This window comes from Rhineura floridana, chromosome 11 (genome assembly GCF_030035675.1).
Source record: "Rhineura floridana isolate rRhiFlo1 chromosome 11, rRhiFlo1.hap2, whole genome shotgun sequence".
In the NCBI taxonomy this organism is placed as follows: domain Eukaryota; kingdom Metazoa; phylum Chordata; class Lepidosauria; order Squamata; family Rhineuridae; genus Rhineura; species Rhineura floridana.
Window position 1 is genome coordinate 35,911,239 of NC_084490.1, and position 17,579 is coordinate 35,928,817.

The following is a 17,579-nucleotide window of genomic DNA, read 5'->3' on the forward strand; positions in this document are numbered from 1 at the left end:
AGTTACTTTCAGACAGTCATGGTGACTCTTTTAATTTGAAGAGGATTTTGAAAATGCATTAATACTGATGAGCTAAGATGCTTAACAGCTCTGAATTTTAGAGAAGCATTTACATAACAAGAACTTCACTGTATCTCCAAATGCTCTGCCCTTCAAACTGTCTTGAATTGCTTTTGGATCTTTTTGCAGATTTTTGCTAAATGGAACAACTTCCGTGACCTGATTATTATTTTGTTCATTTGTTGTAATGCACAATGTCCTCAAGGATCTTTTCAAAGTGATTCCCCCCATTCTTCAATGAATAAAAAACAACAATTGGTAAGCCATGTGGTTTACTTTTTTAAACTGACAATGATGTTTTTCATGCATTTTTGTTAGTGGTCATCTCATAGGACTTACCCCAGTAAGTCTCTCACTGTTCTTGTATATCTCTGTCATGAAGCATTTCAAGCTACATCTGACAAATTTCTGCATTTTAAAAGCCCATTGATTTTAATAGAAGTGTTAAGCATATTTTAAAATATCTCCCACACAAGTCAGTGGGACTTGGTGTTTAATGTTGGCAGATTCCTATCAATTGTGTGTGTGTGTGTGTGTGTGTGTAGACAATTTGTCGGGACACATTTTCTTTTTTTCTGTAAACATGTTTGCATGTGTTTGAACAATTCACAGTGCTCTTTATCTTGTGATCATCAAGTGAATGAGTATCAATAAAATAATATTCAGGAATATTTTCATTCAATTGCAAACGTTTCTTTTGAAATGTCTTGGAGATGTGTTCGTGTAAGGGAAGAGAGAGAAATTTTAAAAATTGTCCAAGTAGATTCAATTTATTATTTCATCTGTCCTGAGCTTTTTCAATCTCTTCCTTTGTTACATCTTTGTAATAAGCAAATATTTCAGTCATACTTAATTTGCCATCATTCTGAACAGCAACAAAATACGTTGGACCTGGTTGCACAAATGAATTTATTTATGAATACAGGCATCTCCAGATCCCAAAAATGTGGCATTCACTGTGAAGTTTGATGTCTGCAGGCTCATTGTAACCCATATAACCTTTAGTTAAGGTTGGTATCACTGAAAGTTCCACACATCCATCCATAGGTTATGCCATTCCCACAGTGTAATCAATGAGACAGTGTGCAAAAGGAAACATTTTCCATAAAACCATCACCAGTGAGGATGATGATGATGATGATAATAAATTATTTAGAGCTGGTACTTGCAAAGGCAGGGATCTGCTATCTAAGTCTCATTATATTAGAATGGTCAGTAGTTATGTAGAAACTTCATAGTTATATGGTGCATCTGATGAATGACATCTTTATTTCCCTTTTCTTTTTGCATTTTATTTAACAGGTTTAAAGGAACTTTTTTTAAAAAAAACATACCATATGATTGTTTACAGTTTTATCTTTATTATAAAAGGCTATGATTTGTTATTTACTTTTCATCTTCAGATTTTTAATGTATGAGAACTTTGCAGCTTCTATTATAATAGCAGTATTATTATAGTTATGTGGTTGGATCAAACCTAAGTTACATTTAGGTCTTGTTGAAGTCAGACTTAACTAATTCATGACTATTTTTTCACACAGAATTCAGTACAGCTGGAGTACAACTAACTTAGACTCAGTATTATTTTTATTCATTCCTTGTTCATCATTTTAAAATAGTTACACAAATTCAGGTGAAATTTTGTTTCTTTCCCTTAAGGTCACATCGTCATGCCAGAACTAGGAGAACTGAATGATACTGAGATAACCGAATTTGTCCTCATCGGATTCTCAGGGAAACCCAAGACAAGGATGGGCTTAATGAGCTTCCTGATCTTATCCTATCTGGTGACAACAATTGGAAATGGACTCATAATCTTGGTATTCATAGCTGAGCCTCGGCTCCACAACCCAATGTACTTTTTCCTTTGCAATTTGTCCATACTTGATATCTGTTATACTACAACTTCAGTCCCTCAAGCTATTGTCAACTGCTTGGTGGACAGACCCATCATGTCCTTTAACATGTGCTATCTTCAAATGTACATTGGCTTATACCTAGGATCAACAGAATGTTTCCTGTTGGCTGTCATGGCTTATGACCGGTATGTTGCCATCTCTACTCCCTTGCGTTATACGATGATCATGAACTGGAAAGTGTGCACCGCACTGGCAGTTGTCTCATGGGTGGGTGCCTTCATGTTATCTATAGTTCCTTGTCTCGCTAACCCAGCACATTTCTGTGGGCACAATGAAGTGGATCAGATAACATGTGAGCTCACAGCTCTCATGAAATTGGTTTGCTCGGATGACACTGTGGGCCAACTTGTCATGTATTTTACAGGTAGCTTCACTCTTCTTGTCCCCTTCTCTTTTATCCTCTTTTCCTATTTATGTATTATCGTGGCCATTCTAAGGATCCATACATCAGGTGGGAGGTGGAAAGCTTTCTCAACCTGTGGATCACACTTGACTGTGGTTTGTATCTACTATGGAACATGCATATCCACGTACCTGAAACCTCAGTCTAAGGTCACAAAAGAAAAAGACAAAATTGTAAGTGTGATTTATGGAACCGTGGTCCCTCTGTTAAACCCTTTAATCTACACATTGAGAAACCAAGAGGTGAAAGGTGCTCTCAAAAGGCTGACTGGAAAGAAACTGAGATCTTAGCACTGATTCTAGGTGTGCTTTTGAAAGTTTATTTTTAATTACAGGGTCCTAGGTATGTTTACTTGGAAGCAGGTCTCATTCTGTCCAGTGTGGCTTAGTAATTAAAAAAAACAAATTAGGATTTCAGCCTAAAGGTCAAAAAATGCCCATCTTTGGGGTTTTCTTGGGCCAATATTAATATGTTGGGGTTAGCCATGTTTTTTATTCATGTGTCTGTCCTATTAAATACAACATGAGGTGTGTCAAGTATTTTTTATGTCAAAAGTTGTGCATAATGTTGGAGAGTTGAACTATTCTCACCTTAGCTTGCTTGACACTCTTATCTCGTTTGCTCCAGTCCATCTCCCTTCCAGTATATAAAAAACTTAATTAGGTGAGTAAGAACTGACAGGATAGATAGTGAGGATTCAGTTTGGATGAGGTGAGGGGAATCAGTTTCATATAGCTGTTCCTTTTAGAGGTTTCCAATAACCTCACCGTGATCTTCACTGTACGTGGTAATGGGTCAGATATGTGAGTGAAAATGAAATCTTCTCTTGTCTAGTCTGGTCCTATTTCACAATTTCATGTTAAAATAGCCTTCGCTATTATTTATGATTTTCACCAAGATATATCATCATTATCATCATCTTCATCATCATCAGTACAAAATTAGAGAGGGAAATCGTTAAAAAAAATTCTGTATATATGTAAGTGCTGGAACATGGTCTAGTTCCTTAGAATCAGTGAGAAAAAAAATATGATAGCTTGCTAGAAAATTGCAATAAGTGTGTCTGCATTAAACATTCATGCTTTAAAAATGTACATAACAGTTGCTGGGAAAGACAGGCTGATAATTACTGGAATCTCAGCAAACAGAGATCAGAGTTCAGCCATTTCCTCCCATACTGTAGCCAGACAAAGACTGGTACTTTGAAGCTGCTCTTCATATTGTGAGAAAATTCCTCATTTGTGCCAAATTGAGATTGGGGGTGTTGTTTGTCATGGGGAAGAGAATAAAATCCTTCATGCTGAGGAAAGACAAATGCATTGTGCAAATAGATGAATAATCTACCACCTTTCTCTGAAAACAAATCATTCACTCACACACTTTGCAGTCTACTTCTGTTTTGTGGAAAAGCTCTGACTGGTCTACATTGCACCCCAAGTACCTTATGGGAGCATTCCTCTGCTCTCCTGTGTCTGCAAATTTCATCCACTTTGGTCAAAAGGAGGAACTTCTTAGCCATTTTTATATTTTATGTAAGTCTGTTCAGAAGCTGGAGCACAGATCAAAGTGGAGGAAGCACAGAGTGACTCAGAAACAGATCAGATTTCTTTTTTTTAAATGAACAGATTCAAATGCAAGGTGAATCTGTGTGCATCCTTGCCATATTTGCAGCCATTCAATTTGTCTGATTAGATATATACATATTTATTAATTCATTTTTATTAATTTATTTAACAGCATTTATGTACCATTTACTACAACAATAAACCTGTAAGCAGTTTACAAGATGGTCTAAAATGTTTATTTAAAATACTAAGAAAAAGACAAACATTAAATATGACAAAAAAACTCAAATTTTAAATTTAAAATAAAATAAGTAACTTTAAAGCACTTGTACCTACCAAAACTACATGCCTGGGTAGGCTTGCTAAAACAAAAATGTTTGTAGGGGCTATACATTGAAAACAATATATTGTAATGCCTAATATCAATGGGCAGGGAGTTCCAAAGTTAAAGTATAGATTCATAAGAACAAAAGTACTGTCACTATGTTCTGTGCTGCCCTTGTCTATATTTGGGACATTTTCAAACTTTCTATGGAACATAAATGAGTACTTCATTAGCTCAAGACTATATTGTGCGTGTCTATTATCATACAGAAACTATCCTATATATTTTGGCAAATCAAAGAAATCCAGAAGTGTTACGGTCCATGACCTTTTCTACTTTCCATTCACATTGTTCCATGCTGAGGACAATTCCTGTGTTGTTTAAAGGATGATTTTTTAAAATTTAATTTCAAATACTACCAAAGGACATCCAGGAGAAAGGACAAAAACATTTAAAGGTATTTGTCATTTATATATGTTTAACATACAAAGATATGTTTCTAACTTTGCTATTATGGATATAAATTGATATTTAATGTTCTTTTCATATGATGGCATCCATCTGTGTTTGCCTGTCAGTGTAATGGAGATCTGCTTGTGCAATAGGATTATTGTGCAATGGTAATCTCCTCCTCCTGCAGCACCTCCCCAATCTGTTCCTGAGCATTGGGGGACCCTTCAGAGCAGATTTGGAGGTGAGGGCAGGGGCTGCTGGGAGTGGAAAATGGAAAATGTAGTGTATTTGAGGAAATCACTTTGCGGAAATATGTATAATAGGCAAAACTGTATACCAAAATGTGTATACTAGGGGAAATTGCATTAAAATGCTGATTAATTTTCATGAGGGCTTTTTTTGTAAAAAAGAAAAAAACCACAGATGTCAAAATTGCCATGCCGAGAGCACCAAGGAAGTCCATTTATAAGTTGTATCTAAAGCTAATTTCAGTCCTGTCTGCTTTAAGAGATGCTAGATGTAAATACTAGATGTCATAGCAGATATATAATATGAATATTCACTTGTTCATTAATATGAAACTTTTAAGTGTTGTACTTTTTAAATTCACTTCAGCTCAGTTGAGATGAGTAGTCTCAAGTGGTTTCTAATGCATTTGGGCTGCAAAACATTCAAAATAAAGCACTGAGGTTTTAATACAAGAGTTAAGCACATGCTTTATTTATTTAAAGTTATAAAATTCCATGAAAACATGCAATACATAATAAGGGAGGAATACCATTTTAAAAGGGGGCTTACAATAAAATATACAAACCATAAAGTTAGTTCATAAAGAACATATACTATCTTGAAATCTGTTATTCCAAAATGCAACAAAATAAATTTCTCCATACAACTCTTAATATTTGTATCATTATAATTCCTTCAGAAAGATGTTACTTTTGGCATAACAGTTTTTAGATACCTACCAGAAAGAAAAGGTGTGTTCCAGCCTCTACCAATAATGTTGATAATTACCAAAATATTGATATTAATATTGATTTTAAAAGGAAATATCAATAAATTGAATTAAATATTGATAGAAATAGAAATATTAATATCAATATTTTAGACTCAGATTAAACATCTGTTTTTGAAAACAGAAAATCACTACATAAAAATCCAATCCACAATGATAGTGAATAAGCAAATTATGGAAACTTTGGTACCAAATCTGAATTGGGCGGTATTCTAGCACATCCCTAATGCAAACCCATCGTATCATCATGACTCTGTGCATGGTGATGCAATGGTTTTGCTCCTATCCACACAGAGGCAATCCAGACATATGCTGTAGTTTTTGGTATCAAACATGACCAAGAGGTCGAGGACACCCAATATACTCCCCCTATTGCTCTCCCAGAACAGGTAATCAATCAGGGCAACCAACATGATCCCTGTGCCAAAGCCAGACCTCAAGTTCGATTGAAATGAGTCCAGAAAAGCAGAGAGACTGTTCAGTCCCCAGTTGGTTGTGTATCTTCCTGAAGAAGGGGGTGCTTGCAACTTGCCAGTAGTAATAACAAATGACAAAACTCAGGGTCCAGGGAGGCTTTCTAAAGGACCAGTCAAACAATTATGCAGCCACAAGAGTGTCTGTATACTATAGCCAGTGTGGATTTTTCACATTCCGCAATGTTAAGTTGAAAATACCCCCATGCCATTCTGATGCTTCCCATAAGCTCATTTCAAAACAAAACCTTACAAAATTATAGTCCTGAACTCAGAAAGGTTTGCTTAACAACCCTCCCAATTTTCATGGCAATACACAAAACAGTCAGAGAATATAGAGAGTTCTAAGTCTAAAAAGAGAGAGAGAAAACACAGACACCTTTTGGACTGTTTTCTCTGAGTTATCATAATCTGATGAAATTCATTAAAAATCAGCCATGTTCACAGAGTACCTGTAATCCTATTACTGATCTTGCTCCATACTCTGATCTTCATCTTCTGCAGTTGAAAAGTTTTTAAAAAAGTGCCTGGCTGATTTTTAATTAATTTAAGATATTTTGGCTGGAACTCAATAATAATGTTGGGCATGCTCAGTAAGAACCAACTGTCAGTGTTCTAAAAGCCAGACTCACAGCTGCTGGGCGTGCCTAATCAGGAGGCCACACCCACACCAGACTTTGATTTCAGGTGAGACAGTCAGGGCTTCCCCCAAAGAATCCTGGGAAGTGTAGTTTCTGAAGGGTGCTGAGAGGAGACTCCTATTCCACTGACAGACCTCCAGTGGCCAGAGTGTTTTAACAGTCAGCCATTCTAATTTGGAGTGGATGCAGACAGGGATAGCTTTGGTTTAAATTTAGGTGGGAGGCTACATGTGCCAACTGTAGAATAAAAAGGTGGGGAAACCTTGAAAAGCAATGATACTGTTCACAATGTTTTCCTTTTGGAAAGGAAAGTGGCTTTCCCTCTGCCCAGTGCCTACCCACCCAATTTCCTCCCTTGCCTGACCCCCTGGCTCAATGTTGGACTATGACCTGGGAGACCATGGTTTGAATCTCCACACAGCCATGAAACTGGCTGGGTGATGTTGGGCCAGTCACTGCCTCTCAGCCTCAGAGGAAGGCAATGGTAATCCCCCTCTGAATACCGTTTACCATGAAAACCCTATTCATAGGGTCAACATAAGTTGGGATTTGACTTGAAGGTAGTCCATTTCTATTTTCAAACATGATTGCACAGAAATAAATCCCATTGAACTCAAAGTATGAAAATGTTCAAACCCACCCTCCCTTCTACCTCCTTCCTCTTGCCCCTTCCCTGCCCCTTCCTTTGCTCCTACCTTCTTAACCCCATTCCCTTCCAATCCCCTCTTTCCCCTCCCCCTTCTCCTCCCCTCCCCCTTCTCTTCCCCTCCCCCTTCTCCTCCCCATGGTCAGTCTTACCTATCTCAAGCATGATTGCACAGGAGTAAATACCATTGAACTCTATAAGCATGCAAATGATCAGACCTGCCTTTCCCCTCTTTCCCTTCTCCTCTCCCTTCCTCCTCCCCTCCCCTCTTCCTTCTTCCTCCTCCCCTGCCCACTCTAGCCCTCTCTCCTTCCCCCTGGTCAGTTTTACTTATCCTAAGTGTTGGATAATTTTTGGATTCTTTGGACTATAGGTCCTTGAAGAAATTTGAAGACACAGGCTTGACGCAAAAAGGTAGGTCTTTATTCTCTACAAGCATATGCAGGGTCAGTCTCCCAGAGAGTCTGGTGAGGACTGCAATGAAGCACAGTCTGCATGGATCTTTTATACAGTACTAAGTACACATGTGACATTAGTTTACCAATCATACAAGTTCCTTCCCACATAGCATAACAGTTCCTCCCCTCTGCAATATTTCCAGACCAATCAGAAAACATTAGGTAATTCTACATGAACACATGTACAAGTAATTTGTCACTGTTTTAATATACTTCTTATTCCAATTTTCTGTCTCTTACTAATATCACCATTGTTCTGTTGTCCCCCATGACTAATGCTTTTCCAGGCCAGATGAAACCAGTTACTACCATACGCTTTCAAGCATACCTTGTACTTTCTATTACCATTGTTCTTGGTTGGCCAGGCTAACCCAGGTACACCTGGAGATATTACAACATGTTCCTTAATGATACCAGGCTGGGTTGGTGACTGGAAGTTCATGAGCACCACAGTTCTATCAGTTTGCTATATGAGTTCTCATTTCTTATATTTTCTAAGAAATCCCATTTGTTAAAGAAAATTTTTAGCCCTTGGTAGTCCAAAGTACCTGTTTGGGAATGCTATTTGCTAAAGTAAAGCCTAATGCCTTAAGATTGTAAAGTAAAGCCTAGATGCCCTAAGATGTGTGCAAACAGCATAAACAGCATGACAAAGGGTCAGATACTGCTTGTATTTGTGTGTTTGTTTAAAAGCTTAAGGCATGGTCAGCAGACTGTGACTCACTGTTTAAACTTGCATTTGCAAAAGTAAGGATTAAACTGTTGAACACTTGGGAAAAGATTAATTAGACTACTGATTAAGCAGAGCATAACAAACAATGAGTGTAAAATTAACCAGCTTGTTTTGTAGAGGATACAAAAATCCCTGGTTTTGGGGGCTCGGGGCTCTCTCATGCCTCACCCCTTGTGTGAAATGTATGGTTTGCCTTCATTGCAATAAATCATAGTGCCTTGGACTCAATATACCCGTGTCAAGTGGTTATTGTCTTCGCCTGGAAGGACCATAAGTCATTCTTATGACACCATTCCTACTTAAAGAAACTACATAGCTGTAGGGAAGGGTTATGATTATAATGATGGACTATGACTGAAGATCACACAGTAAAGAAAAGGCACTGGGGGATTCTGACCCAGTCACTATCTCACATCCTCAGAAGAATGGAAAAGACAAACTACCTACAAATACCGTTTTAACATGAAAACCCACTTACAGAGTTTGTATTCTGTGAAATGGAACACACCAGATCATTTTAAAATTCAAAGTTTCTCTCATTACCGTTTTGATAAGGTTACAATTTTTTTCCACTAGTCAGAGTCATTGTTCTATAAAACTAAGAATAAAATAAATTTGATTGCCAACTATTCCTTCACTAAAATTTAGTTTCCCAGGATCAAACTGTTTAAAAATCAATCATAGATTATATGCTTATTTGCTTCAGAACAATATACTCATTAATTAAAGTCAGTCGCACACAGGCCTATGTTGGCAAAAGCAGGTGTTCAAGGTGAGGTGAATTTGAACATTGCCTGCTATCAACGCCATACTCACAGGCCTGATTTAAAGGCTTATGGATTTTAGCTTGGTTCCTTGTGATTTTCTTATATTTCATAAACATATACCTTTTAATATATGTGATTATATGTGTGGATATATAAAAATTCTCCATTATGTCCCCCCTTTGAAGCTAGAATAGCTTCATATAATTATTATGCTATCTGTATTTTACTCAGCCTCATCCCATGAGTATTCTTCCTCCAGAGGAATGAGCTTGGGTGGCACTGGTTCATAAGACTCTGGGTCAGGTTCATGAGGATTGTTAGGAACACCCTCGTTGGAGAGTAAGAGTTCCTATGCAATGCCCTTCTCATGCTCAGCTTGAGTGAACCTGTCCTGGCTTTCATTCCCTGGCTCAACCAGTGGAACTGGTAAGTCAGTGGGCTTTGGATAGACTCAGGGAATCTTCTCCTCCATGGAATCATGACTGAGCCGGCATTTACATGCCCTACATGTCTCAAAGGCTTCGTGGCATGTTTCGTTTGACTGAAAATTTGGCTGGGTAATTTGAGGAAACAAGGGCTATAGGCAAAGTAGTCATCGGTTCTAAGTACTATTTAGCTTGCCTTTCTAGGCAACTTGTCAGATTTATTTGTCTGTTCTTCTCCCACCTTCTCAGCAGATGACACAATCCTGGAGGCTATTGAACAGTCTGAAACTGGATAGAAAGTTAGAAATTAAAAGTTAGGTTGCCCCCCCCCTTTGATTATCTTTCTTCCAAGTCTTTCCTTGGTCTTAGATTATAAAAACGAGGAGGTGAATTTCTTCTTGGTCTCAGAATATACGGGCAAGGAGGTGGATCAGGAAAACCAGAGCTGTGGAGGTCACTGGCATCTACACTCTGATACCCACTATCAACCAGATCTTTCAACTGACTTTCCACAACAGTGTCAGCCGGACTTGATGCCAACTCACCGACTCGATTGCACGGGAGTAAATCTCACTGAATTCAATAAACATGCAAATGATCAAACCTGTCATTCTCCCCTCCCCCTCCTGCCTGCTCCCATCCCCCTCTCCCCTCTGCCCTTCCTCCCCTCCTCCTCCTCTGCTCCCCATTCCCTGTGGTCAGTTTCACCTATCCTAAGCATGATAGCAGGGAATAAATCCCACTGAACTCAATAAGCATGCAAATGATCAATCCATTCTCAGCAAACTTGCACAGGATCCCATTTCTTACCTTCCTCCCAGATTAAAAAGCAGAGAAATACATTAATAGGCAAAAAAAACTTGCAGTTTAAGAATGTACCTATAGCCAACATATATTTCTATCAAACTTTAAAAAGCAGGGAAATTGGGCAGGTCTAGTGAATGCACCAGGGTAGCAGGAGATCTGACCTCCCCTCTGAGATATTGGACTGCCCTACAAATTTGTCAAAATGCAAACACCATTTGGGTTGGTCTTTCACAGTCCAATCCACTTGCTTTGTAGCTTGGAAGAATTTGGTAATGTGCCTCTGAGTATATGGTGAGTGGTGGCAATACCTGCAATCATCCCAAATAATAGAAAGAAGACGTGCTGTGCTGATCTTGTTTTATCAGAGAGGAAGCAACATTATTAAGACAGTTGATATAGTTCGGATGGTCACTTTAAATATGTCTGATTTACTTTGCAATTTTAGTGAAGTTTCCTATAGGAAATCATTCTCTCTTGCTTTTGTTTCCTTGAATATATGAAGTACAGCAATACTTTCCAACACTAAAAAAAAGTTCCAGAAACAATTGTGGAATAATGACACTGACTGTTCTGCAGAATAATTTCCAATGGACATCAGGAGTGTCTCAGTTTGCACATGATAAAAGAGTGGGAGGTGAAATATATTCTAGGAAAATTCTAGGTGTGCTCTGTTTTTTTATGACCATGCCCACCTTGCCTTAAATGAAGTGGTTGAAACATAGCAGGCTGAAAACATGTATCCTCTTTTTTCCAACAGCTAGTCATTGCTGAAGTAGCAACATATTGGAATCAGTCTGATTTTACATTAAACTGAAGCTTCAGATTCAACTGTTAATGCACCCAAACTAAAAATAGAACATAACCTCCAATTTGAAACACAAAAGCCTGTCTTCACCATCATATGACATTGACCAATAAAAAGGCTTTGAAATTAATAAAAATAAATTTGACACTGATTTCTAGGATGAATAATGAGGGAAATAAAAATTTCTAGATTAGATTCTCTGTAGAAACATTAGTAACACAGGAAAGAAGCAAAGTTAGAAGAACACCAACAAACATACAAAAATATAATTCTCCATCTTTGGAGATGGCAGGTGTTGCCACCACTCCTCATATGCTCAGAGGCACATTACCAAATCCTTCCAAGCTACACAGTAAGTGGATTGGACTGTGAAAGACCAACCTAAACTATGTTTGCATTTTGATTAATTTGTAGGGCAGTCCAATATCTCAGAGAGGTGGTCAGGTCTCCTGCTCCCCTGGTCCATTCACTATAGCTGCCCAATTTCCCTGCTTTTTAAAGTTTGATAGAAATATCTGTGGGCTATAGGTATGTTCTTAAAGTGCAAGATTTTTTTCCTATTGGTGAATTTCTCTGAATCATATATAAAATATGGTAGGAGGCCAGGTGAATGTGTGTAATGGGAGCAGCAACAGGAGGATTATGATCAGATCATCATGGTTGTCAATGTGAAGCAGGAAGTGTATGTACAACCAAGCTAAAATGCCTCTATCTTTATTTGGAATGACTATGGCTGTAAACACACAAGTCGTCAGATCAAAGCATTTCCATTAGCCCCACCTGCTCAGTCACCAAACTATGTTATTCCGATAAACCTGCTTTGTTGTTATAGGTATGTTTATAACATGAGGTATCCTGCTGTATTAATTTATTACATGTCCCTTCCGGGCTGTTTTGAAAGCAGAAAACGAACCCCAGTTTCTTTGGTGTTTTGGCTTATTCCAATTATACTTCATTAGAGCATGCAAGCAAGATACCTTTTACTTTAGGAAGATGTTGGGGCCATGGGATGCCAAAGCCAGCACCATGTAACTACGAATAGTGAACCTCTGGTCCTGCAGATATTCTTGACTATAACTCTTATCAGCCCCAGCCAGCATGACCAATGAACAGGTACAATGGGAGTTATTGTCTAACAACGTCTGGAGGGCCACCTGAAAGCCTATCCATGTTTTTAAGTGAAAATATGTGTGGTCAGGTGAGTGCTTGTAATGGGGGCAGTAACAGGAGGATTATGATCAGATCATCATGGTTGTCAGTGTGAACCAGGGAGTGTATATACAAATGAGCTAAAATGCCTCTACCTTTATTTGCATGACTATGGCTGTAAACATACAAGTCGTCAGATCAAAGCATTTCCATTAGCCCCACATAGATGGGGACCAGGTTTATTTATTTATATTTATTTATTTGTGGAATTTCTATACCGCCCACTAGCATAGCTCTCTGGGCGGTGTACAACAGAGAAATACAAATATATACAATAAAATCACATAATTCAGTGCAAAAAAAATATATGTAAAAATCCACAAATCTAAAATCAATTAAAACATATTTTTAAAAAAAGAAAACTAAAATGCCTGAGAAAAGAGGAAGGTTTTAACTTGGCGCTGAAAGGATAGCAATGTCGGCGCCAAGCGCACCTCATCGGGAAGACTGTTCCACAGTTCGGGGGCCACCACTGAGAAGGCCCTAGTTCTTGTTACCATCCTCCGAGGTTGTTCTGCCTATCAGTTGCAGAATCTCTCTGAAGCTGATTTAAAAAAAAAAAAAACCACTCAGGTTGGTCCCACTTGATTTCACAGAAAAAAGGGAGGGGTTTGACTAGCATTGTGTACCCCATTTTCAAAAGAGAGAGGTGGAGATGCACTGGAACCAGCAGAACAGTGAGTGTGTTTCTACCCTAAGTCTCTGTCAGAGGACACAAAGCTGGAATTTAATGGGATATCTGATTCCCTTCTTTCCTGGTTCTTATATCCAAATAAGAGCATAGTTGTTTTCTGTTTTTATTACAGAGAGAAGAGATGGGGTAGCAGAGCAGAGAGAATTCCGCAGCACAGCAACCAAAATGGCCCTTAGTAGAAGTCCACAGGGGACATTGCAATGTACGATATTCCACCTTTAAATAGAAGGAAAATATTAAATGTGTTATGGGAGAAGAGACAGCATGTCTTCTAAAAAATGACAACAACTATGCAGGGCACTCCAAATATCATGCAGTGCTGAATGGAAAACACAAAGATGTGAGTATAGAAACTAGAAAGACCCGAAACAGGTTGAGAAATAGACTCAGAAAACTGAGGACAGCGTACAATCTGTAGTTTAGTTTATTCATTAGCTGTCAGTAGCTCAATCAACTGAGCATAGCTATGGTTCTAAATAAAATAAAAAGTGGGACCTGCAACAAAATATTGGAGCATGAAGCACTACTGTTCCATGTTCCAACCAGCCCATGAGCCACGGCACCTTGTAGGGTGCTCATTTGATTTCCCCTGCCTTTCATCCCCTCCAACAGACAGTCAGCACTCTATGATTGCTGAACATGCTCAATCATTATTGGGATGTTTGCTGTTTCCTTTTTTGCCATTACATTTTTTACCTAAACATTTTTATACTCTGCAAGTCTTCCCTTGCACAGGCTGATAGCCCCCTTTTGTTTCTCATTTTGGCTACAATCCTATTCATCAATTGTGTTTGTTATTTGAGGGAGGGAGGGAGGGAGGGAGGGAGAGCAAACACATAGGCAAATTTAGAGGACACAGATTTTTTTTGCCTCCTGCTCACCCTTTATAATATGATATGATGTAATGTAATATAATACAATACAATATGCCAAGACCATTATATTATATTGTATTATATTATAGTTAAAATTCTTACAAGTGGGACCTTTAGAAAAGGTTGCAGTGAAGAGTGATTGTGTTCAGGGTTTCAATGAGAAAGCCATGATTTCCTTTAGAATACCCTATACCCCTCAAGTATTCCATTTCTTTCACACACACCCAACAGACACCTTAAAGTTGGTGGCCATTGAGCATGCTCAGTCTTCACTTAACTTTTGTGGAGGGATGGGAGTCCCACCTTAGGGTTCGTTCGTTCGTTCTGTTTTTTTGTAATTTTGCAAATTGGAGTTTCCCCAAGCCTGGAGACACCTCCCTCTTGTGCATAAGTACAGGTGACTTTTTGGCTGCATAAGGAGTGTCACTTATAGAATGAGTTCACTCTTAGTATATAGGATATTGATCTCTGGTGTATAGTGGCTGTGCTTGCGTGGCTTTAAAAGCATCAGCCATGCAGAAAGGAAGCAAGTGAAGTTTTTTCAGAGATGGAGATAACATAATGAGAAAACCTTCATCATGTGTTTTATTTCTGCATGTCAGGCTTCTAGCCCATAGGAGTAAGGATTCCCTAGCTAACCACCTTGTTATTCATGTTGGCTGGATCCAATGGACCCCCAATCAAAGCAGAACACATTTCCACTTATGCAAATAAGAAGGGGTTTCCTTTAATTCCTGCCATTTCTCCCTTCCGATCACCACATCAAACGTTTGTGATTTGTTGGTTTGTTGGAAGGCACCCCCAACCCTAAGGACAGGATTTTCAGAGCCTTCAGCTGTAACATGTTCGTAGAAAATCTTTATTCCACCAGTTGAGTTCAACTTGTGGTTCTTGGGAATCTAAGGAACTGGGCACAATCCATCAGTTAGCTAAACATGTGTATTGATTTCAGTGGATTTAGGTGCGCTTGAACTCTGTTGAACCCTGTTGACAATAGACTATTATTTGGTTGCTGCTATTATTGTTGCTGTGATTACCTCTAGATTAACTCCACATGGCATCCCTAACTTCATGGAATGGGACCTCTGTCACTGAATTTATGCTACTAGGATTCTCAGATATTCCTCAAATGCAAAGCTTCCTGTGTGCCTTGTTTTTGACCTTCTACATGGTTACACTTGCTACTAATTCCTTACTTCTGATCACTGTATAGATTGATCGTAGCCTGCACACACCCATGCATTTCTTCTTGGGTAATCTTTCCTTCCTTGAGATCATCTATACGTCCAACATTGTCCCCAGGATGCTAGTTAGCATGATCTCCAATGAAAAGTAAATTTCTTTTATGGACTGCATGGCCCAGTTTTATTTCTTTGGGTCCCTGGGTGGTACTGAATGTCTTCTTCTATCAGTGATGTCTTACGATCGCTATATTGCCATATGCAACCCTCTCCACTATGCAACTGTTATGAACAACAACCTGTGTGTTGGGCTGGCTGCTGGCTCTTGGATCAGTGGATTTCTGATGAGCTTACTTACGGTGTTGCTCATGACTAGCATGACCTTCTGTGGCCCCAATGAAATTAATCATTTTTTCTGTGACTTTTCCCCACTACTGAAGCTTGCCTGCTCTGACACGTACTTGCTTGAAAGAACTATTTTCCTCCTTTCCTCCAGTCTACTCACAGTAGTGTCTTATGCTTATATACTGTCAGCTGTTATTATTATTATTATTATTATTATCTAAAATTTATTCGCCTATCTGGCAGGGGACCCTGTCACTCTAGGCGACATACAATAAGAATGAAAATACAAAACAAACATATCAAGATATAAATCAACAGGTACCAATGGAAATACAGTTCACAGTGAACCCTGAAAATCAACCCACCCCCTTAGCCACCTAGCTATAGCACGTTCATTCATCTGACTGTACAAAAAGCCACGTCTTCAGCTGCCTCCGAAAACCCAAAAGTGAAGGGGCTAGGCGAATATCAACTGGTAAGGAGTTCCATAACGTAGGAGCTGCAATAGAGAAGGTTTTAGACCTGGTACCACTTAATTTGGCCACTCTGATAGATGGAACCACAAAAAATCTAGCAGCTGAGGACCTCGTGCGCCCACCTACTCCAAGAAGAGAGAGTTTGTTCTTCAGATAAGTCGGACCAGCATCAAAAAAGGACTTGTAGGTTATAGCTAGTATTTTAAACTTCACCTGCAGCACTATCGGGAGCCAGTGAAGTTCCCGAAGGATTGGGGTGAATCAAACATTCTTCTGGCACCGGCTCTAAAAAGGCCATTTCAACTTGCTCCACTCATCTCATTGTAGTTACAACTTTCTATGGGACACTGATTACAATGTATGTGGTTCCTACTGCTAAACACTCTGTAGACACGAGCAAAATCTTTTCAATCTTCTACACTATTGTGATGCCAATGATTAATCCCCTCATCTATAGTGTGAGGAACAAGGAAGTATGTGAAGCCTTGAGAAGGTTTGTAGGTGCAAAACTTGTGTTCTGAAAGCAAAGGGGATGAACATGCCAAAGATGAGAAGAATCCTTTATTGTCCACCTTGGAATTTAATATAAAAGTACATTGGAGCCCTCATGTGGAGAACAGGCACTGCCTCCCCAGTCTCTTTAAACTTATGTACAGTATATAGTAGTGTGGTGGGAGAAGCCCCTGACTGGGACTGTGGTGTATGCAAGGAGAGTTAACACTTCCCCTGCCAACATTTTCCCTTCCTAAAGCACTTTGTCAGTTAGGGAAAATATTACATAACTTAACAAAACCACAACAGGAACAGGTAATAAATTAGAGATGTTGAAAAAAGTATAGGAAGGGAGAACAGGTAAGAATTAGTCATGAAAATCTGCAAAGAGAAGGTAGAATAAATGAGAGTGCATGGAGAAGGAGAAATAGGGATGGACCCTGAGATGGGCCAGAATGGGAGAGAGACAGGAGAGAACAAAGTGTTCATCAGAATTATGGAACTGAGGAGTACATGTGTTAGAAATGGAATTGTGGTGGAGAAGGGCAGTTACAATCTGAGGAGGATGGGAGAAACAGCAAAGAGACTATGCAAGGATCAGAACATAGCCCTGCCCCAATCCACACTAGTCACTTTCCCTACCTACTTGTCACAGACCCTGTTTCTCAGTACTTTCTATCAGGCCTCCTATTTATCTCTCCCTTCCCTGCTAATCCCATATATTCAAGTGGACTTTGGAGCACAAATAGGATTGCAAGGGAAGTGTAAGATGGAAAGTAATACATCTTGCAGAAGCTCTCATGATATTC

At 38.9% G+C, this 17,579-nt stretch overlaps 1 protein-coding gene and 1 pseudogene across 1 annotated transcript; both read left to right on the forward strand.

Annotated features, from left to right (window-relative positions):
• The first annotated feature begins 1,730 nt into the window (after positions 1-1,730).
• Positions 1,731-2,672, forward strand: LOC133367947 (olfactory receptor 13H1-like). The gene has a single exon (XM_061592033.1). It carries the CDS (start codon positions 1,731-1,733, stop codon positions 2,670-2,672), a length of 942 nt encoding a protein of 313 aa, XP_061448017.1.
• A 12,658-nt stretch (positions 2,673-15,330) lies between these two features.
• On the forward strand, positions 15,331-16,799 carry LOC133367948 (olfactory receptor 5A1-like; annotated as a pseudogene).
• The last annotated feature ends 780 nt before the right edge of the window (positions 16,800-17,579 follow it).